The 20,806-nt window shown below is 48.8% G+C and overlaps 3 protein-coding genes across 9 annotated transcripts in view; 1 reads left to right on the top strand and 2 right to left on the bottom strand.

The window, feature by feature from the left end:
• LOC122378575 (thioredoxin domain-containing protein 17-like) overlaps positions 1-11,361 on the bottom strand; it is a 31,622-nt gene extending 20,261 nt beyond the window's left edge. Inside the window, exons 1-2 of the mRNA XM_043359808.1 lie at positions 11,339-11,361; positions 862-1,052 (exon numbers count right to left, since the gene is read on the bottom strand). Coding sequence (XP_043215743.1) covers positions 862-1,009 — 148 coding nt within the window. The 5' untranslated portion in view covers positions 1,010-1,052; positions 11,339-11,361. The remainder of the gene's footprint in view (positions 1-861; positions 1,053-11,338) is intronic.
• On the bottom strand, positions 4,546-10,646 carry LOC122378571 (heterogeneous nuclear ribonucleoprotein L-like). The gene is made up of 2 exons (XM_043359797.1): positions 10,487-10,646; positions 4,546-7,143 (listed from the first exon to the last, which is right to left on the bottom strand). The coding sequence occupies exon 2, from the start codon at positions 7,127-7,129 to the stop codon at positions 5,531-5,533; it is 1,599 nt and encodes a 532-aa protein (XP_043215732.1). The 5' UTR covers positions 7,130-7,143; positions 10,487-10,646; the 3' UTR covers positions 4,546-5,530.
• Positions 10,600-19,837, top strand: LOC122378574 (beta-ureidopropionase-like). Of its 7 annotated transcripts, none has more exons than XM_043359800.1 (7): positions 10,600-10,645; positions 15,249-15,366; positions 15,664-15,768; positions 16,119-16,273; positions 16,649-16,743; positions 17,272-17,478; positions 17,872-19,837. In XM_043359800.1, the coding sequence occupies exons 2-7, from the start codon at positions 15,266-15,268 to the stop codon at positions 18,367-18,369; spliced, it is 1,161 nt and encodes a 386-aa protein (XP_043215735.1). In that variant the 5' UTR covers positions 10,600-10,645; positions 15,249-15,265; the 3' UTR covers positions 18,370-19,837. The 7 variants fall into 7 exon arrangements, with proteins under 7 accessions (XP_043215735.1, XP_043215742.1, XP_043215736.1 ...); XM_043359807.1 differs by lacking the exon at positions 10,600-10,645 and adding an exon at positions 14,297-14,334; XM_043359801.1 differs by lacking the exon at positions 10,600-10,645 and adding an exon at positions 14,335-14,461.
• The last annotated feature ends 969 nt before the right edge of the window (positions 19,838-20,806 follow it).

Here is a 20,806-nt window from a genome sequence, read left to right as displayed (position 1 = left end):
GGGAAATCTTTCAAAGGTGGCACACTACCTTTAACATTAGGAGTTGGGTTTTTCCCCGTATGTACAGCAGATTTAAGTGATATCAACATATTAGTGATAACCTTCATGAAACTAGTAATTTTCAAGTCCAAATATAAGGGTAGAAGACCTTGCTTGCGATATTTTCACTCCCTACTGAAAATAGAAGCCGAAAAAGAAGAGAGAAGCGCAGCGAGAAAAAAATGTTAGTAACATCTTTTCACAAAAATGGAAAAACATTTCAAAAATATTAATGAGCAGCACCAATTTGGCCTTTTCGTGACACATGGTAACGATGCCCGGGTCATCACATCTCATTCCTTCACCATCTGCTACCTGTCCTATTATCCCACGCTTGCCGGGTGTTCGCTGTCGGTGGGGATTTCTGGTTGGGCCCCGGCGGCGGCCCGGCGCCGCGCCGCCGCTGGTGTTTCCGTCGGCTCGACCTCTCCCGCTGCGGTGCGCCCGTGCGCGCCGCTGCCCTCACGTCTCCGCCGCTCTGTCCCGCCCGCGGCTGCTTAGGCCCGGGCCGGGATGTGTCGGCGGAACTACCGGATTGCTAACTAGCCGATACCTTGGGATTGTGGGAGGATGGTATAGGCATTGATGGAAGTACGCGATGTGCAATTTTCGCTACCAATGTGTCACCTACCGTCCACGATCGTTTCGTGTCCGGTGAGATAAAATGTAGTGTCAAGTGTCACCATGATTATGCCATGTTATAATATGCTGATGAATAAAGTTATGTAAAAAAAAACACTAACGCAGTCGGGGCCAGTATCACCACTGATACCACTGTCACCACTACACTGATGGACAGAGCACCAGATTGTCACCACTCACCACTGACGCAGTCGGGGCACCAGCTGTGCCCGGTGGCCGGGTCCACGGAGCCGCTGAACAGTATGAACACATCCTTATCGGAGCCGTTCAGCTCGGCGTACACCTGCTCGAATGCGGCGAACCCCTCGACCTGACGCCGCTGCACCATCGCTGCCGCTGCTGGAGACCACGCTGGAGACTATGACACTCGCCTGGAACATTGGCAGGTGTCACACAGGGGACCGGGCCGAGAGGTGGCACACGGGGAGCCGCCAGGTGAAATGAGGTCGATTAGCCATAAAGATTCGCAAAGATAGAGGGGTCTATGGCTTGGCCGGACATGTGTGTTGCCGTGTGCGATTAATGACGAGCTGATATTTCGGATATTTCAACTGGAAAGGTTCCATCACAAAATATGTCGTATTGTGCACGGGCCTCTTAAGTTTAAACCCCATAGGCACTTTTCTTTATCTTTGGTTTCAAACAAAGAGCATACAGATAACAGGCGTTCAGTTCGGGGAGGTTGGAAGAAACACTAGTGACTTTCAGTCACTAAACGCACAACAGCACACACATGTCTCGACCTTCAACACAACCATTAATCGCAAAAGCGAACAACTTTTGCCGATGATCAGATGGAAAAGGAATGATGAGGAATACAGATAAACATTAATCACTTCCGTGGCCAGCAAGAAATGGCGGCCAGAAGGCTGAGAACAATCGGTGCTTTGAAGTAATTTTGTGTGGTGATTGGATAACGGCGAGCACTGAGCACCGAAATGCAAGTAGATAAGATGGAAGTGTGAAGCGCCACTGTCCCTGGTCATCTGCTCATTGTGACTGAGTGAAAAATGGTTGCGGTAGTGAACGTAGGCCTGGATGATTGAAGACAGGACAGCACCGGACATCAGCATTATACAGAAATGAGAGGACGTGACAACATTGCCTTTGCCTACCCCTGACTGTACCCATCGAGCTTCGGCGAGCTTTCTAGCCCATCGCCGAGGGAAGCTGAAGCATGCATTTGAGGATAAGTGTTCCAGTAATCGCATATAGCCCGCAAGTTAAGAATTTATCTGCGAATTGCGATGTCTCAAAGATGCATTAGTCATAGCTTGTCGCGCTGGGGTCTGCCAATGCATGTCAGAAGCTGGAGCGGCACCCTAGCTTACTGTACTAAGACGCTGCGGTGGCAGGGAGGTGCGTGCTCCGCTGCAGGGTCAGTTCGCGGGCGGCACTGGCCGGCGACACCGTACCTGGATGGTTGTGCTCGTGGCCGTGGCTGTGGCGCCGCAGACTGTGACTCTAGTGCTGGTACACCCTGTAGCTGTCACGACGGACCCCGTGTGCCGGGGTGTGGAAGATCGGCTGGTGAGGCTTCGTGCGCCCTCGTGGCAGGTGCAGACTGATACTGGGTGCAGGTAAGGAGCTGGGTACATAGTGAATTGGATGGAAACCAGGGCAGGGTTTACATGATACGCATTGGACTGAGTACAGACGGAGACTGGACAAAGACTGAGACTGGACTGGGACTGGGCATAGACTGGGCCTGAATCAAGACTAAAAATGGGCATAGATCGGTACTGGGCATTGGCATTAGGTGAACGGGTAAAGGATGAAAATGGCCATACACTGGAATTAGACAAAACTGGGGAATAGGTACAGTTTAATTACTGCGTTGAATAGGAGTTTGACACTTTACAGTGGACAAGGCACCACACGCTGAGACTAGGTGCAGACTAGACTGGGTGAAAACACGATTTAGTACGGTTTGTGACTGGGTAACTGGGTACGGATGCAGACTGGAAGTGACTGGGTGCAGACTGAACTGGGGGCAGACTGAGGACTGGCGCAGACTGAACTGGAGGCAGTTTGAGCAGCCGGTGTCCTGGCAATAGGGGTGTGGTTGACACGGGTGCAGGTCTTCATCAGTGTTCACTGTTCACTGCACGGCCGCCCACTGTTTATGAGCCGGTCGAGGCGACTGGAGCCGGGTCTCTCGCTTGGCCCGCTGTTCTGTGAGCCTGTCCACAGTGGAGTGCCGCACTCTGGTGACTGTCGGGACCCAGTGCCTCGCGCCCTGAGTTCCCTGGGCGTCTGGTGTTGCCGGCTGATGAGTGCTCCTGTGATCTGGATCTGTCAAAGCTCGTCTGGTGGCAGACGCGCATGTGACCTGGCAACTGGGAATCAGCATGGTAATGTTATGCATGGTGAGATGATAATGCAGCACAGTTCAATGCACACGATGTAAATGTCAGATGCGGTGAGAATTATCAGTAATGAGACATGCTGTAACAATGCGTTGATAATGCGATGACAGCGTAACATGTTGCAATAGAAGCATCAGCTAATGCAATGACAATGTATCAGAATGTCCAATAGTATGATTGTGAAGCGTAATATAGGTATCTACGGTACGAGTAGAATATGTTACCGTGTACTGTAGTGCGGCTGGTGCTGCGGCGAACGGTGCTGGAACTGGCACTGGACTGGTCTAGCTGACGAACTGGAGTGGTCACTGGTCAGTCAGCTGCTGCTGCTGCTGTTCTGTGTGCCAGCCGGGAGCTGGTGGGACTGTAGTGGCCGACTCAGGTGCCGACTGACAGCTCAGTGGTCTGCAGTGAGTGGTCACAGAGCTGCTGCTGCTGTCCTGAACTGGTCGCCCCATAGCCATACCCTTGCGTCTTCACTATGCATGGCGTAGTAACCCTGAACTAAAACTCAATAACCTAAATCGCTGTAACGCTGCTAATTTAGCGTAGATCCCGCCTTTGCATTTTCGAGCTAAAGGCCTGTCGCTGAACGCACGATAAGACACGCCTACCCACTACACTCAGGTCGCGTACTTATCATGTAGTAAGTAGTTACAAAAACACAAATCTCAGTACCGAAGATAAGCGATTGTGATCATCGACCGCAGGCCGGGTCTCAGACAACGTCCGTATCAGTCAAGACTCAAGACGCTCCACTGAAACTATCGCGCTTACAAGCCACCTATTCGAATAACTGTTTTCCCAGGAAGTATCCGTTTGGATAGGGCCCAAAGAAGCGTGCCGAAACTGTTCTGCAGCGGTGAGAAGTCTCTATGCAAAGGTCCTTATGTGGTTTACCATTATCTACAAAATGCAGCAAAAGGAATAAATACAGCGTAATAAGATGGGTTGAAATGGATAATATCTTAGTGAGAAAATTGAAAGTAAGAAGGTGCGCGTCACCAATATATGTAAGACGATGACTAAACTATGTAATTTATTGAATATTGAATGGTTGTCGCCTGAAATTCATCACTGTCCTATCCGCCAATTACAGTGAATCAGCCTCACGCACTTTCGACGAACACTTCATATCACGCATCTGCGTCTCTGCCTCGGCCCATCAAACGTTTGAATTTATCCCCTCCCCCTCTCTTCCAAGTCTTCGGGCCACGCCCACCTGTATACGTCATAGCACGTCTGAACCAGACAGAGCTACACTACCCACTAAACATGGCGGTATCCGTGATACCTCCCCCCCCCCCCCCCCACGTCCAAATCTTTGACTTTGCTCCGCATACTAGGCATGCCTAAATACATGCAACTGCTCCGCCCAATAAACGAGCCGGAATCCGTGTCACTGTCCCACCTAGAAACATGTCAGTCGTGATCCTGCCCCACAACTAGACATAGCGTCAGAATCCGTGCCCCTGTCCCACCCAGAAAACATGTGTAAGCCGGCAGAGAGTGTAATGATCTGGCGCCACATGACAGTGTTACAAATTGACATGACAGGGAGGTGTTCTATGCATCGTCAGCTCGTAAGTGATTCTGTATCCTGACGGCGCACCAGTCAGTGTGAACAAAACCGCCAACGCGGATCGTCCGCCAGTGTGGTCTGTGAAACCGGTACGGGACGTTCGCCACAGGTGGGAGCACATGCGCGGCTGGATGGTCAGAATGGCGCGTCTCACGCAGTACGATACAGTGGATGGTTTGTCCGAGTCAGGTGACAGTATGGGGCTGCAGCGTGTAACTACTTGCGCTCGTTCTCGCGTACATTGTCAAGCTGTCCGTGACCAGAGCAGTGTTTTATGAATGCAACTTCTGTCCTGAACGGGAGAGTGTAGGATGTTGAATAGATATGCTGAACCCTATACAAAAAGCAATTAATAGGAAGTTAACGATTAAAAGCGGCAAGAACAGGAAAGCTAATCAGGGGTGAATTTTTATCACTATACAACGAAATGGATGGTTGAAATGGATGACTTCAAATGGAAGGGTATCCGAATTCCGAACACGGGAGACATACAACACAAATGACGAACATCTATGGAGACCGCTCCTCTCCGCACACTATCCTAGGTTCCGCCGAGACCTCCCGCAGACAGCTGGAGCCTCTGCGGGGGCTCCGGCAGGTGGCCGACCCGCCCCAAAATGAGTCCAATGTCGGCGAGTAAAACTACCCAATACGCACTTTCGACGAACCGTTCGGACGTCCCCGGTCGGTGGTTCGCAAATGACCATCCCAAATGATACTGTGGCACCTAGTTTTTCGTGCGCGACCCAGAGATGAATGATGACCCGCGATTGGGATAAGCTGGAGCCGGCGCGGCTCGGCAGGACAGAACTTTGTCCGCCGAGCGACTACATCTACCCCGCCCGAGTGGGGCGCCCCGAGCGGGCGCTCTAGGGCGCAGCGCGACCACACCTGGCGTCTAGTAGTACTGGTCGCCGTCGTCGCCGCCGCGGCCGCGGTCATCCCGGTCGTCGCCGCGGCCGCCGCGGCCCTCGCGCGGTCCGCCGCCGCCGCCACGCGTGCTCGAGAAGCACAGCTTCAGCGTGTAGGGGAACTTGCTGTTGGAGTGCGGCACCGGCAGGTGGTTGATGACGGCTAGTCCTTCGACGGCCTCGGCCACTGAGGAGAACTCCATCAGGCCGCTGCAGCTACGCTCCGAGCGCGCCGGGAACATTTTGATGCTCTCGGGCGGCGCTAGCTCGTGGCTGGTGAACAGCTCGTTAATCTCGTCGTTGGACATGCCCGGCGGCATGTTGTAGAAGTGCAGGATGCGCGACGGCCCCTGGATGCGGTTCTTGCTGGCCTTAGCAGGGTCCAGGAAGCGGTTATTGCGGTTGCGCGAGTAGTCGCCGTAGCTGGAGGTGCCGTCGGGCAGAGTGTGCGGCTGCTGTACCTCGTTCAGGTACGGCTGCTTGCTGTAGCTCAGCTGCATCCGGCAGCCGAAGAACTCGACGCTGTTCAGGTTAGCCAGCGCGCGCTCCACAGCGATGGCGTCCTCCAGCTGGATCATAGCGCAGCCCTCCTTCGTCTTGAGGAACTTGATGCGCACCACGTTGCCGTACTGGCAGAAGATGTTGAACAACCGATCGGGGTTCATGCGGTCCTTATCCATATCGTACACCATGAGGACGGCGCCCTGCTGCGGCCCGCCGCCGCCGCCGCCGCCACCCATTCCCATGCCGCCGGCCACACGGTCGTCTCGGCCCCCGCGCCGGTCTCCCATGCGGCCGCCGTAGTCCTGGACGGGTCCACCGTACCCGCCGCCGCCGCCACGGCCGCCGTAGTCTGAGCCGCCGCCACGGCCGCCGTAGTCTGAGCCGCCGCCGCGGCCGCCGTAGTCGGATCCGCCGCCGCCGCCGCCGCCCATGTAGCGGTCCGAGACGCCGCCGTAGCCGCGGTCGGCGCCGCCGCCGTATCCGCCGCGATCCGAGAGCGGCGCGGCCATCCGGGAGCCGCGCATCGGCTCGGCTGGCGGCAGGCCGCGCGGCTCGGGCACGTACCCTCCGCCGCCGCCGCCACCACCGAACGCCGCCGGCGGCTCGGGCAGCAGCGGCGCCTTCTTGACGGGCGGCACGTCCATCTCCTGGCCGGGCCCGGGCACTGTGTAGTCCCAGCTGCGCTGGTCGTTACGGCTCACGTTCAGCCGCTCCGGCTTGGCGAACTCGATTTTGAGCGTGCAGCAGCCCGAGTAGATGTCGGCGCCGTTGAGCGCCTCGCGGACGGCGCACGCCGCCTCCACCGACTCGAACTCGATCATCGCCTGGACGCCGTTCTTCTGGAAGATGACGATGCGGATGACGCGCGCGTGCGGCGAGCAGATGGTGTGCAGAATGTCCACCGTGATCGGGTACACCGGGTTCATCACGGTGAACAGCAGGATGTGGTTAGGCGGCATCGGTTCGAAGTCCTTGCGCTTGCGCGGCGGGCCGTGTCCGCCGTGCATGCTGTCGCCGTGGCTTCCCATCTCGTCGGAGCGATGCCTCTTGCCGCCGTAGCCTTCCATCTGCATGCCGTTCATGCCAGGCCGGAGATCTGCAAGGACGGACGGCCGGTCGACACACGCTCGCTCTCGGGACGGCTCGGGTCGGCGCGCAGTCCGGCCAGAGTCGGGCGGGTCACCTTTCCCGCACCGGCGGCAGATGTTGCTGCTCCCGTCCGAGAGTCCACACAAACACACACAATAACATAGAGAGCAACCATTGCAAAACTGTTACCAACTCACTACAAGCCAATTTTATTCTACCCCTTAAATATTTGAATGATGTTTGATCCCTTCCCAGCCAGCAATTCGCTTGGGCTAAACTATGGCAAACGTCGGGCAGCTTGGGCTTAGCTTGGGTTTTCCCACTTAGATAAAAACCAATGCATTTTTTACTTGGGCTGAGCTTGGGCATGCCGCAGCTATGCCCCAGTGTGGCCAGCTGCAGCTCAGCCCGTCATCCGCCCGCGCATCCAAAGCAGGCTCAACTTGGGCGGAGCGCGGGCTGATCAAGCTGGCTGTCTCCTTTGGCTAACTGCAGTAAAGCCAGAGTTTAGCCATGCTTGATCGGCTGTTCACGCATGCGCATTTCTACGCCAGTCACGTTTTGGTCGGGCTTACATCGGGCTACCGCCAATCGTCGCTCAACTAGGGTTTAACTACGGTTGTCCGGAGCTCGCAGAGCGGGCATACCTCCGGCAGAGCATGGGCTTTAGTCGGCGTTTTTGTGTCATACGCCGACTTTAGCCCAAGCCCTAGCCGACTTTAGACCGACTAAAATCTCGGGCAAGCCGCACTTTAGCCTGCTTGGGCCCGGAGTGAAATTGCTGGCTGGGTTGACATCGCTATGATCCTAATTGTCCTATGACATCATAAATAGTATTGTAAGTTAATCCTATGTTTATCCTATAAAAATCTGGCCCAATTTTATTCTTTCAGGCATATGATAAGTACCTGAGAACATTCTATGATGCAATGTAAGTAATGAGAACATTCTTTGGAATTGGCGCGTCTCTGAACGACTTGGGTTTCCCTCCTTCTCACTCCTCTCCTAAGAGCAAGGCTGAGGAAACCCAACAGGTGAGTTAAACAGGTGAGTTAAACCTATGGTGGAAAACAAGCCTCATAATGATGGGCATAATTTTTGCACCCTAGGTTACTTGTGGTCAGGTGAAGCTTATCTATGTTTTGTATAAAAAGTATTATAAGTATCAATGTGTGATCTCACTTGTTAAGCTTAGGATGTGTGCTTCCTACCATGTTCTAATTTTGCCAACTTGTCCAGTTTAAGAGGGTGAAAAAAGGGAAAATGACCTTCAAATTCAGTAGGCGGAACTATGGTCAAGCGTACCCATTTTCGGGAACGCATTTTCGTTCCCATGTTTGGGAACGATAAACCCAAATATGGGAACGCCATGTAGGCATTATTTAAAACAAGAAAAAGAACCGTTAAATGACGTCCAAAAAATATAAAACGATCGTGAACCGCCTGATATTTGCCTCAATATTGTTGGGAAAGAGTTTGATATTGTAAGGCCCATCGTAGTTTCAAATCGTTCCCCTATTTCTAAAGCAGTCCATCATCCGGGCCGCGAGCCCAAATTTGGGAACGCTCTCGTACACTGGCGCTGCAAGCGTTCCTTATTATGGGAACGGCGTACCCAAAATTGGGAACGATTTCACCGACGCCTTTCAGGGGCTCTTTTCATTAACAAGCATCACGTCCAACGCCGCAAATTATTGTTAACGCAACAATCATCAGATGACCTTTCCGGCAAGACCGTCGCATGTTTCGCCCGGTCTTCTGCGCTTTTATTCCCGTCGATCTCGCAGCGGACACGCCCCCCTCTGCAGGATTACGTAATTCACAACGCTCAGCGATGTTCAACAAGGTCTTCCATACCTATATCCACCGTCCGCGCTGAGGGTGGAGACATGTCAAGCACCTGTCTGTTTATCACCGATAGTTGACGAGTACAAGGAAGTATCCAAAAATGGGAACGCTGAATATGTTACACCCTCAAAACACCTAGTCCCAATGAAAATCTAGTTTTTTCCTTTCTTGATGAGTGTAAGTGGCAAAAGGCCTGGTAGGATGGGCACGAGGAATTATCGAAATCAGCATAAAAATTATAAATAAGCCACACAGAGCCAGCTATATAAGAGAAATTCCCCCAAAACGATCACGCTTAGAAACACGGAAGACAAAAACCACGCTCATGACGCTCCTTATAAAACAACTCTAAACAGCTAGCATCCAAATAAAATATGTCTTTCCGGGATGATAAAATACAGCTGGATAATTTTCAACCGCTTAAACTGAGTTTACAACAGTAGCTCGGTAAATTCACTCACGTTCCACGCGGTCGTCCGCCCCGACACAAAAGTCAACAATATTACCTCGGGACCGTCCGCGTCTTCGCTTGCATTTGTCAGCATCTGGTGTCGATAGTATGAAAGTTCATAACCAGGCGAAAATTATTATACTTTACCTCAAACTAAAAAATGCTTCATTTTCTTTAAAATTGCATGCTAAATGTCGTATAACCCATATTTCCACCATTCTGTCATTTTCAAAAAATCATTAAAAATATCATTCCACGGTCAATTTCCTTGTTCCACGGTCAGATTAAAGATAACTTTATGGAGATTTAGTAGATACTTTAATCAGCGTGCACTTTTTTGAGACGTGATGCACTTTTGAGTTTTAGTGGGAGAACGGCCGAAAAATTGCCTTCCGTTCTCATAAATGGGAACGCCCGTTCCTATATTTGGGAACTCCGTTCCCAAAAATGGGAACGTTCCTATATTTGGGTACTCATGACCATAGTTCCGCCTACTGAATTGATTCATGGACTTGTTTGAACTTCTTTCAGGACTTGTTTGAATTTGTTTCATAGAGTAAATAACAAATCAGTCAGTGTGTCTAGATGTGATCAACTGATATGAGAATGATAATTGCATATTTCAACAGTGGCAAGTAGCTTTCCTGTCATGCATTCTCGCATTGCTGCACCCTGTTAATTACATAAATTTAATTATTTACTAAGATTTTTAACAAGATTCCCATTAGCATCCATGTATCAACTACACAGAACGCCAAATTAAGATCACTTTCCGCACAGTCTGAGCATTCAGTGTTAACAATAACTGACAGTCCATTAATTTAACCAATTGTGCAAAATCAATCTTTAAATACATTTGAATGCTTAATGTTTTGAAATCATTAGAACCAAACCTACAAAAAAAAAATGGAGAGGGCAGACAAGCTCGAGAAACACAGGACCGCTCGCTTGAGCGGCTTGAGCCTTGGGAACCGCTGCAGCTGAGGCCGTGGGTCCGTGGGTCCCAAAGTTCAAGCTTTCAAAAATAACATCAACATTGATTGATACATACCGATGCGTTTAGGTCGTTTGCTTGTTTTGTGCCTTCGAAGATAATAATTTCCTTTAAAAAACGTACAAATCCGGCTATAATGACACCCAATCACACCACAACCGAAACGTCAACAAGAAAAGACTGTCGGGACGCCGGACACATTTTCAGTAACTTCCGGTAAGGGATGGTCGACAACCTAAAGTCACATGACCTATTGGAAATATATAAGATATTCTTTTTCTAAAGTTTGATAACATTTCTAAAAAACGATTTATTTGCTGTTATCTTAAATATGGAAAACGGTATACGATCTTAATTGAAACAAATAATGATAAATTACTCTAGAAAATATCTCATTTTTTAAACCCACGTGATCAACCACCAGGGATAGATATAAAAATGTTGTCTATACGAATGTAGCGCATTGGAACTATTGTAATATAAATAAAGGTGTTTTGGCCTATATCACCAATAATTCCACTTTTTTGAAAAATTACATTTGCGTGGGTTTCCCTATTCTGCCTTAAAAAGTGGCCACCGATCTCGCTTCACGAGCCGGAAAGCCTCCTCGCGAGGCCGAGGATATTGATATATAAGGCCACTAAAAAAAGGCCCTATATCAGTCCCACGCACAAGGGGGAAAAGCTCAAATTATTGAGCGCTCAAAATATTGAGCGTGTGACGTCAGAGGCTCCCATAGGCGTAATGCTGGGGGCTCAAAAAATTGAGCCGTTTCAGGAACACGTTTTGCAAAAGCAACTCGCAACACCTAGGGAGAAATGGCAACACCCTAGGAGAATCACTAATGATGCAAAACAGATTAGGCTTTCATATTTTTCACTGCTCAAGCTTCAATGATTGGGGGAACACCAATTTCTAGGTCGAAATCTTACGGCATACCAGGATGCCTTAAAAACAGGCCAATATTTATGTCGAAATAAAAGTTATTTTTTGTCCATTCACGTTTTTTACTAGGGTTCTGTTGGAAAGAGCATTTTTCATACTACCCAAAATGATTGCGACTCAATTTCACATTACCCATATCGGAGAATATTTTTCATTTGGCGGCGCCGTTTGTTTATTTCGTCGCGACGTCTCCGGTCGCGTGGTTGTCGTCGTCCTTGTGTTGAAGGTAAGTTTTTATCGTTTTAGTTATACTTAGATGTTAAAAGGTACACTGAAAAGTTTAAATATGCTGTGATTTTAAATTTGGAAACACGTAAACGTCAATCAATTCACGTTTTCCTCGATTTGCGTGCAGATAAGTAACTGTCGACGAAAGTGGCGCCATCCGATATGATGTTTTGAGGGAAAGAGACACAACATATTTACGTGAAAATTTATGTTTTTTAGTGGTCTAAGTGCTTCAAATAGGCTGTGAATGTTTTCTTTACACAATTTTTCATTAGGTATGATGAGGTAAAAGGTAGTTTCAGTCTTAACTTTCATATAATTGACCTTAAAACATATGATAGTCCACTGCTATCAGTGATTGAGTACCTTGATATTTGGCATTTCTTATTAATTTGAATGTATTCTCTATCCATATGTCCTGATAGTAAGTGACAATACTCTGCCAATATGTTTCCATAGTTTTCACATTCATTTTCCAGTCCTTTACATAACATCACAATTTATAATCAACAAAACTCAACTCCTTCGTTACTTCACAACACTGACAGCATGACAGACTGACAGTCACCTATTGTGTGTGTGAATGCTGAAACAGGATAGCCACTTTGCTGACTGGCTCATTTGAAATAAGATAAAAATGATCCTTTATATCATTTCCATCTGGAGGATCGGAGTCAATGGAAAAGGAAGGCCACTTTCAAGCCTCAAGGTCTAGGCTGCCAGACACCAGTCAGCAGTCACCACCAAATTTATAATAGATTAATTCATTATTATACTTTGAGACCCTTAGGTCACTGGATCGGCATCACATTTTCAGTTTCAATATAGTAAAGGTTTTTATTTGTATGATGTGAAATATTTTCCTGAATCAGAATTTAATTATCCCTAGGTACCTGGTAGAGGTTTCGGATTTAATACTCATTGTTGGTGTGCAGCCAGGATTTTTTGACAGGTCCAGATAGGGAATCCTGAGCAATTTTATAGTAAAGTGGTCTCCTTATAATCACCACACATTTTATCAAAAGCATTTGCAGAATTCATTCAAGGAAAGGAAGAATTTTATCAATGTTGCACCCATTTCTTAGACGACCTGGCTGCATCTTTTTTAGCTCCTGTTGTATGACATATTTTCCATTTTGTTCCACTGCATAAAGAAAAAAAATCGTTTGAGATCACCAAACAGCTTTTCTTTTTCTGGCAGGTCTGCACAACCAAGCGGTCGCTGGCGAGGACGTCGGCCGTCCCTGTGGGTAAGGTCATCTGCTCAGCCTTTGTGGAGATCAGCAAGACGTCACCAAGATGAAGACTTCGCTGGAGCAGAAGCCGCTGACCCGTGTCCGATCGGGCAGGTCATGCTCGATGGCACGAGCCACAACTTGAACGACTCGGTGACATCAACAAGATGGTGGAGCAGGTGAATGAGTTTGGCGACGTGTTGTGCGACTGCAAGAAGGGTTGTCTGCGTGTTCTGGCCGGCGGAGCGGCGACGCTGCGCAGTCTGTGCTGGTGGTGAGCAGCTGGCCGTGGTGACCGCGGGCGCCCACATGCGCCGACAACCTGTGCGGCTTCGACGGCCCCGGGACAGCCCGATGCCGCCCACTATGCGACGCCGACCGCGCACTGTCCGCACGGCCACATGGAGGTGTGCCCGCGCCTTTTGCCCGCACGCCGCTACCTCGCAGCTGGTCTGCAACCACGCCGTCGCCGCCTGTAGCCCGATAACAAAACGGCTGTCTGATAATGCCGCGTGTTCTTTGTGATGTTGCTACTGTGATGGTTGCTACTGCTGGTCTGAGACTCGATGTTTCCATTCGTCTTTTACATTTAAGGATTTGATAATGATAAGCTTAGTCCGAGCTTAGGTCGTTTATATCATTTGTTATATGGCATATTTTGGATCAAAGCAGTACGACACTGCCTCCTGCTCTTGTGATGTATGCTGGCAAGACGCAGGTTCCGGTCGCAGGTCACCCGGTTCCAATGTGGTCGGGCTGGCATGCGATAATGTGATGTTGTTTTGCTCGTCTCTGTGTTCCACACTTGATGATGTTTGTGAATCTAACCCACATTGTATAGTATTTTTGTTTGTTTGCGGCCGATGGCCTTGTAAGTTGTAACCGTGGCAATACAGTTTTTCCTGTATAATTCTCCAATATTCAAGCGTGGATGGATATCTTTCTGTAATCACGTATTCCCTTCTCCCAGTACAGTCAGAAAATATCAATGCAGTATTCATACGGATTATTCAAGCCCTGTATAATTATTTGAGGTGTGCCGAATCCGAAAGGCGACCGATAAAACTACTAGCGGAAAATGTGACATGATGCCATGGGTTTGTGAAAAGTTTAGGTACCACGTAGCATTCAACTTCCTGCATTTCTGTTTCAACTCAGTTTAACGTATTTCAACGAACATAACATCAAAAATGGCAGCCAGTACCGGCTTCACCCGTCACGGAGAAGGCTCAATAAATTGAGTGTAGATGCTGGCCGGCACTCAATTTTTTGAGCGCCAGCTGACTGTCGTCTGTCGTGGCGCTCAATTTATTGAGTAACGCGGTCCCGAACGACAAGTGGCGCTCAAAAAGTTGAGCGTCTTTAGGGCATTTTCTTTCCAAAAACACCGATATAAATTATCACGGCGAGTGTTCGAGAAGAAACCTTGTTGCTCTCTCTTGCCATTGATACCTTATTTGGATACGATATTTGCCGTAGTGTGACGCTAGAGGCGTTGTAAAATACCATCGTTTCGCCTATTCCTTCATAATGGGGCCCGCTCAATTTTTTGAGCGCTCAATAATTTGAGCTTTTCCCCCTTGTGCGTGGGACTGATATCATATATCAAGGCTATATAAACTCTGTATTGATATACCGTGCACTTGCATTATAAAAGAAATACTTCGTGACTTGTGGAGGCTCGTAAGCAGCAAAAAACGAATAAACCATCTGAGAAAGTGTCAGTGCGGTTTTATTTTGTTCCACGGGCATTTCAATTTTGATGGAAACAGTCAACGCGTGAACGTTAAATTTTATATTTTTTCCTATCATGCATCTGTTTTAAAGACCCTTCAAAGATTGTCTCTCTGAAATTTGCAATGCAAATAGAAATCAAAGCATTTTATAATTTATTTTGTTTGGTTGCCACAAATGATGATCACTTGCCTTTATTTTTTCTATGAGAAATAATTGAATAATAAACCTATGGAACCACTGGCATGTTTTCCACTTTATTGTTTAATAAGTGCAGATTGTATTTTGCATGGTTGGTTAAGTTGATATGCACAGCATGAAAAGTAGGTAGGTACCTACCTGCTGAAGGCATATCAATATTAAATGGAGAAACAATCACAAATCTTTTGTAGGCCAGACCCAGTCCATGGCATAATAGTGTTCTTACTCTTTTTCAAATTTTGATCTGCATGGTAAATGTAGCATTACCTATCAGTTGAGTTTTGGCTGACCATTCCAACTTTCATCTTGATTCTGGAAAGCTGTTTGTTGTGTGCTCTTTTTTCAGTTTCCAGACTGGGAAAAATCCAGGTTTTTGTTGGCATGTCCTGATATACTGAATATATCCACCATTATTTTGTTCAATGTTTTGTTTTGTTTTTTTGCAGAAATGTATGCATAATGCTCACATTTTTCAGATCATACATTTGTCAACATGGGTGATGTCATCAAGAGTGTTGAAGATGTTTTGAACAACAGATTGGAGGGAAATGAGCTCTCAGAGGTGAAAAGGATCTTGTATGGAAAAGACCTTGAGTGAGTAAATACATACTAGTTAGTATCATTCACATTTGCCATTTTCCAATCCATGACAGTTGACTAGGATATGTTTAAAAAAAATCTCACAATTTCATTCAAATTTGTTTGTCATATATGGCTGTTAAAATTGGAATGTGTGATTCAATTAGATGGTCCAACAGTAATGTAGGCTGACAATGGTGTGTTCACAGTTGCTCATTGATGATTGATATCATAACAGTGATATGCACATGTGACATGATATGATATGCACCACATTTTCATCTGCACAAATGGCGCCATTTCTCCTGACAGGAAGCTGGATCTGCCAACTGAAGCCAGGGCGGAGGCGGAGAAGGGCTCGTTCGAGCTGGCCGGCTACCGGTTCACCGCCCTGACGGAGTCGACCCGGCCGCCCCGGTAAGTTCACGCTCATGTCACGGATGTATGAACGACCGCTGCATGTCAAACCCCTGTGATAAATGGCAACTAACGGTCTAACGGAGGTCGAGGCAGGCGCAAGATGCTCAGGCGAAATCGATCGCGTTTATCGTGACACAGCTCTGCATGTACATGTTGTGTACGCACATTCCTTTTTACAATCAGCTGTTCCAGCATCCACCATTGGTGTTCACTCCTTGGCTTAGGGATCGACGTCTCGATTAGCTGCCGCTGCATTATCGTACGTACGTCTTCCTCACCCTAGTCTTATATACGTCCTAGGGAAGTGTGTCTCTTCTCTCTCACCCATCCCCTCTGCGCCCGTCCAGCGTGGTGCGAGCTGCCGTGATCCAGAATCAGATCGTGCTGCCGACCACGGCGCCGGTGGCCGACCAGCGGCAGGCCATCTGGAACCGGGTGGCCGAGATGATAGCCACGGCTGCCCGCTGCCGGGTCAACGTCATCTGTCTACAGGAGGCCTGGAGTGAGTGGACTGCGGGCGGCCAGTGGCAGGGATGAAAGTGTCAACTTAAAGGGTGGGCAGAGGAGCCTGAGTGGGAGTGGAGTCCTCGCTTTTGTGGTCGTGACTGAGGGAGTTTTTCTCTGAAATAGGGTTAAATTAGTCTGACTTGGTTTGATTTTGTAGGCTGCTTTGTCAGTTTGTAACTAGTCATAATCGCCTTACGGGACACTGGTGGTCTTTGGACACATATGTGGTCATCGTTGTTGCGTCGATCACGCATTGTGTCACCACGCTGTCAAACATGTTGTCTGGGTGCCGTTAAAGCTGCCCTGCTCAGTCCGGAAGCGTCCACTTGACGCTGTTTGCGATGTGACCTGGCCTCGTCCCGTCCCGCAGCCATGCCGTTCGCGTTCTGCACCCGCGAGAAGCAGCCTTGGTGCGAGTTCGCCGAGAGTGCCGAAGATGGACCGACCACGCACTTTTTGCAAGATGTGAGCACGCTTTTGTTCATAAGGGGAGCTATTTATACGATTAAAATAAAATGCACTGCACAGATAACTTGCAGTATTAAATTTGAAAGTTCAGGACTCTATGAGTCGAAGAGTCTAGATTAAGCATCCAGCACAATATTCCTCCTATTGTTTTAGCTTATATAAAACCTGGCTCGTCGATTTTCAGGGGTCATAGATTGCAATTTGTAAGCGCCTTCGCATTGATAAGCTATCGTTGTTGCTACCCGTGCGCCCGACAATCATAGCGTTTTTTTCGGTACTTGCGTGTATAGCGAGCTGCTTAGACATGGGTAACTTGTTACATTAATGTTTTTTTACCTGGTACCTAGCTAGCTCTGTAATAGATGTGTAGAGGTCATGTGTGGCTTATGCATGCTAGTGTGTAGAATCCTGTTGTTGATCATTTATAATTATCGGTAGCCATCCGTAGCGTTCTCTGCTTCGCTTTAAACCCCGTTCAGAACCATCTGTCCCAACTGACGCCGTCCGTCCCTCTCCCGTCCGCAGCTGGCCTCCAAGCACAACATGGTGATCATCTCGCCGATCCTTGAACGTGACGAAGCGCACGGCGACGTTCTGTGGAATACGGCCGTCATCATCTCCAACCACGGCCACGTCATCGGCAAGTCGCGCAAGAACCACATCCCGCGCGTGGGCGACTTCAACGAGTCTACCTACTACATGGAGAGCAACCTGGGACACCCCGTGTTTCAGGTGGGTGAGGAGACGCCGGCTGGCAGGACACACATTTGGGAGCCATAGGGCGTGTTCGCTGTCTCCCGGGCGACGGAGATTCTACGTCGTTCGGCCATTCCCGTTCGATAGCCGCAGCCCAGCCCCGCCGACCTTGAACGCCATTGGCCGGACGACGTAGAATCTTCATGGTCCGGGAGACATCGGGTCCGGCCATAACCTTCGCAGTGCTCACCACCAAATCGCACCCCTGTCGGCGTACTATGTAGTTACTTCACGACTCGCCAGGTTTTATTGTAGGCGGCGCTTTTCGCCAAGCGGTGAGCCAGTGTCGTGCCTTCGGTAACCATCGTCCGCAGTCGCTGTGTTCGATCAATCTGTCCCAGAACTAGCGAACACTCTGTCTTCCCTCAGACGGAGTTTGGTAAGATCGGCGTCAACATCTGCTATGGCCGTCACATGCCGCAAAACTGGATGGCCTACGGTCTGAACGGCGCCGAGCTGGTGTTTAACCCTTCCGCCACCGTCGGAACGCTCAGCGAGCCCATGTGGGGCATCGAGGCGCGCAACGCCGCCATCGCAAACTCCTACTTCACCTTCGCCATCAACCGGGTCGGCACCGAGACATTCCCCAACGAGTTCACCTCGGCCGACGGACGGCCGGCGCACCGCGACTTTGGCCACTTTTACGGCTCGAGCTACGTGGCGGCTCCGGACGCGAGCCGTACGCCGGGTCTGTCGCGCCTCTCGGACGGTCTGCTGGTGGCCGAGCTCGACCTGAACCTGTGCCGCCAGGTGCGCGACAGGTGGGGTCTGCGCATGAACCAGCGGCTGGAGCTGTACGCTGACACGCTGGCTCGCGCCGCCAACCCCGACTTCCAGCCTCAGGTGGTGTATGACTACTCCGGTTAGGTGGGGCTGTCCACTCCACCGACCCGACCGACTGACGAGGGACTCCGGACCAGCACTTCGAACTCGGACTCTGAACTGGATACGCGGATAGGTGTATGACGCCACGGCGCACGGCTGTTTGCTGCCTCTGAGACTGCCATTCAACTCGCAGAGATTGCTTCCAGGCCTGCCACTCATGTCACAGCTAGACCGGTGCGCGTTCAGTGGGCTCATAGACGGCAGTTATTTTACGCTCATTCAGCCTAGATTCAAGATGGGTATGTATGGGGAAGATATGAGGTAAGGGGTTGGATAAGGAAACAGAGGCCCTACAAAAATACCCCAGCTTTGTGGCCGGCCATGCGACGCGTGCAGTGTAGTGAAAACGAAAGATCTGATGTTATTTCCAGTTGTCAAGGAGCGGAATGTATGCATTTTATGACAGTGTCAACTTTTGACTTTCCAGCATGGCATTAGCATAACAATACGCCATTGTTAAAATGTTATGAGGAGATTCTCCATCTAGATGAGTCTCTAGCAGTTTAGCTCAATAACCACTCGAGGGATATTTGTCCTTAGCTTGTATTTTGTACACTGAATGAGCCCATTCCGAGGGTCAAGGGCATTCAGAACAACTATCTCGCTCGAGAGCGTCAGCGAACTGATAACGAGGACGTACGATATTGGGACCAAAACTGTAAATGGCCATGACAGTGGTTTTCTCAGTTGACTAGATGTGATGTGCCATGAAATATGACCCGCTATCTGATGTGAGATGTTACCTGGATCATATCCCGTAACTGCGAGGCAGGATAGGGCTTACAGCTCGTTCGTTTTGTCGGTTTAGTGTGGGTAGATCAGGTGGGAGCTTCCTGGTATAACCAATAACCATGCATGCGGTGTACTTTTCTATACTGTGCATGCCTCGGGGATTGCTGCGACTAATAATGGGACCTGTTTGAATTGAAATGTGATGCGAAATTGGGTAGTCTACAAGCTCAAGTTGAAGCGTCCTTGCTGGAATTACGTGCCATCTTTGCTAAAGAGATCTTGATGCGTGAAATCAAATGTCAACTTAGGACAAATCGTGCTAGCCACGCTTACCGAGATATTCCGATGTGATATTTCGAGGCTCAACGATCTGAAGTTTTCCTACATTCATGTTGATTGGTCGTGGGTAGGACATGAGGTGATAGGTCGCGATCTTTCAGCAACTTTTGTATCAACTGTAGTGCTGAATTATCCAGAAAGGTCCTGGATGCTCTATGCAAGTGGGTATATATTCGTATATTAAAGGCATTTATTATACTTTATTATATTTGCTATTATCCGAGAATGTTTACTGATGCAGCGGTATTATAACGTGCAATGATGTGCGCAATGATGCATGTGTGCAAGCGATTCATGAGTTTCATAATAGTGTACCATATGGCTGTTACACTTCATTCTGCTCATGAACTTGTAGAAATAAATAGAACAATGCAAGCAATACGCTCTGTTTTCCTGTTTCCACATTTTACAGTAATCAGCAGGCCGAAGTCTGAAAGAGTAGGTACCGCGGGGAGGGATGATCAGGCAGGGCACTCGAACATGCTGTTCGAGTGCCCACCTAAAAGCTACATTAGCATCTTTGTTACGGGCATAATAGTTGTTGATTCAGGATGTGGCATTCGGATTGAAGTAGGTATTCAGGATGTGTCAAAGCATAGTCAGATAACAATTCATATATGGTATCTATGGTCATAGCAATCGCAAATTGATGGAGCGGGTGATCATACACGATTGTTTTGAGCCATTTCGGTCCCGCTCTTTATGACTGTCGTCTCCAGGAAGAATTTCGGAATGCATGCCCGTCCGTCTTTCGCTGAATGAATGCGTTATGGTGTAAGAAGTTAAGTGTAGTTTATTCGCTAATACTCGTATGCCTACCTACTTTTTCCGACTCGCTTACATATTATCGCTTATTTCGTGAATTGTATTACATCAGAGGTCTCAGCGGAAGCCGCCTCCTCAATCGATATCTGGCTGGGCACCTTTCATTTGAGTCTTGGAGAGGCCACTGAACGGAGCACAAACTGCAGCAGACAGGTTTTACAGGGGTGGCTCGGGACCTCATCACGCCATACCATCCACGTGTGGCTATGCATTCAATATGATCTCAAACGGTTGTCCCCTTCTCAGGTCCTTGCAACTTATGTCGAGGTAGGATTGTATGTAGAAATGGACAGCGAGCAGCAGGATAAAGAATCGGGATATATATCCCGATTCTTTAAAATGACGTTTACGATCTAAAATTTCAATCGAATATTAAAATTTGACTTCAAATGTGTAATGATATATTGCCTAAGCGACAACCAGAGCTACGTTGACCCCACATATGTCGGCTGTCGCTGCTGCTCTAAAAAAAGGTAAACTTTGATTTTTAAAAACTCGTTGCCTCAAATAAACGTGTCGATCC

Source organism: Amphibalanus amphitrite, unplaced genomic scaffold (assembly GCF_019059575.1).
Source record: "Amphibalanus amphitrite isolate SeventyFive unplaced genomic scaffold, NRLGWU_Aamphi_draft 000061F_arrow, whole genome shotgun sequence".
Classification (NCBI taxonomy): Eukaryota; Metazoa; Arthropoda; class Thecostraca; order Balanomorpha; family Balanidae; genus Amphibalanus; species Amphibalanus amphitrite.
The sequence above is the reverse complement of the archived record's forward strand: the minus strand, read 5'-3'. Positions and strand labels throughout refer to the sequence as shown.

What these genes read in the sequence shown, in the direction of transcription:
- LOC122378571 (XM_043359797.1), bottom strand. Translation starts at nt 7,129, where the DNA reads ATGAACGGCATGCAGATGGAAGGCTACGGCGGCAAGAGGCATCGCTCC.
- LOC122378574 (XM_043359800.1), top strand. Translation starts at nt 15,266, where the DNA reads ATGGGTGATGTCATCAAGAGTGTTGAAGATGTTTTGAACAACAGATTG. An exon ending in CTGTCTACAGGAGGCCTGGA is followed by an intron (nt 16,274 to 16,648) that starts GTGAGTGGACTG and finishes CCCGTCCCGCAG; the next exon opens with CCATGCCGTTCGCGTTCTGC. An exon ending in TGGGACACCCCGTGTTTCAG is followed by an intron (nt 17,479 to 17,871) that starts GTGGGTGAGGAG and finishes GTCTTCCCTCAG; the next exon opens with ACGGAGTTTGGTAAGATCGG.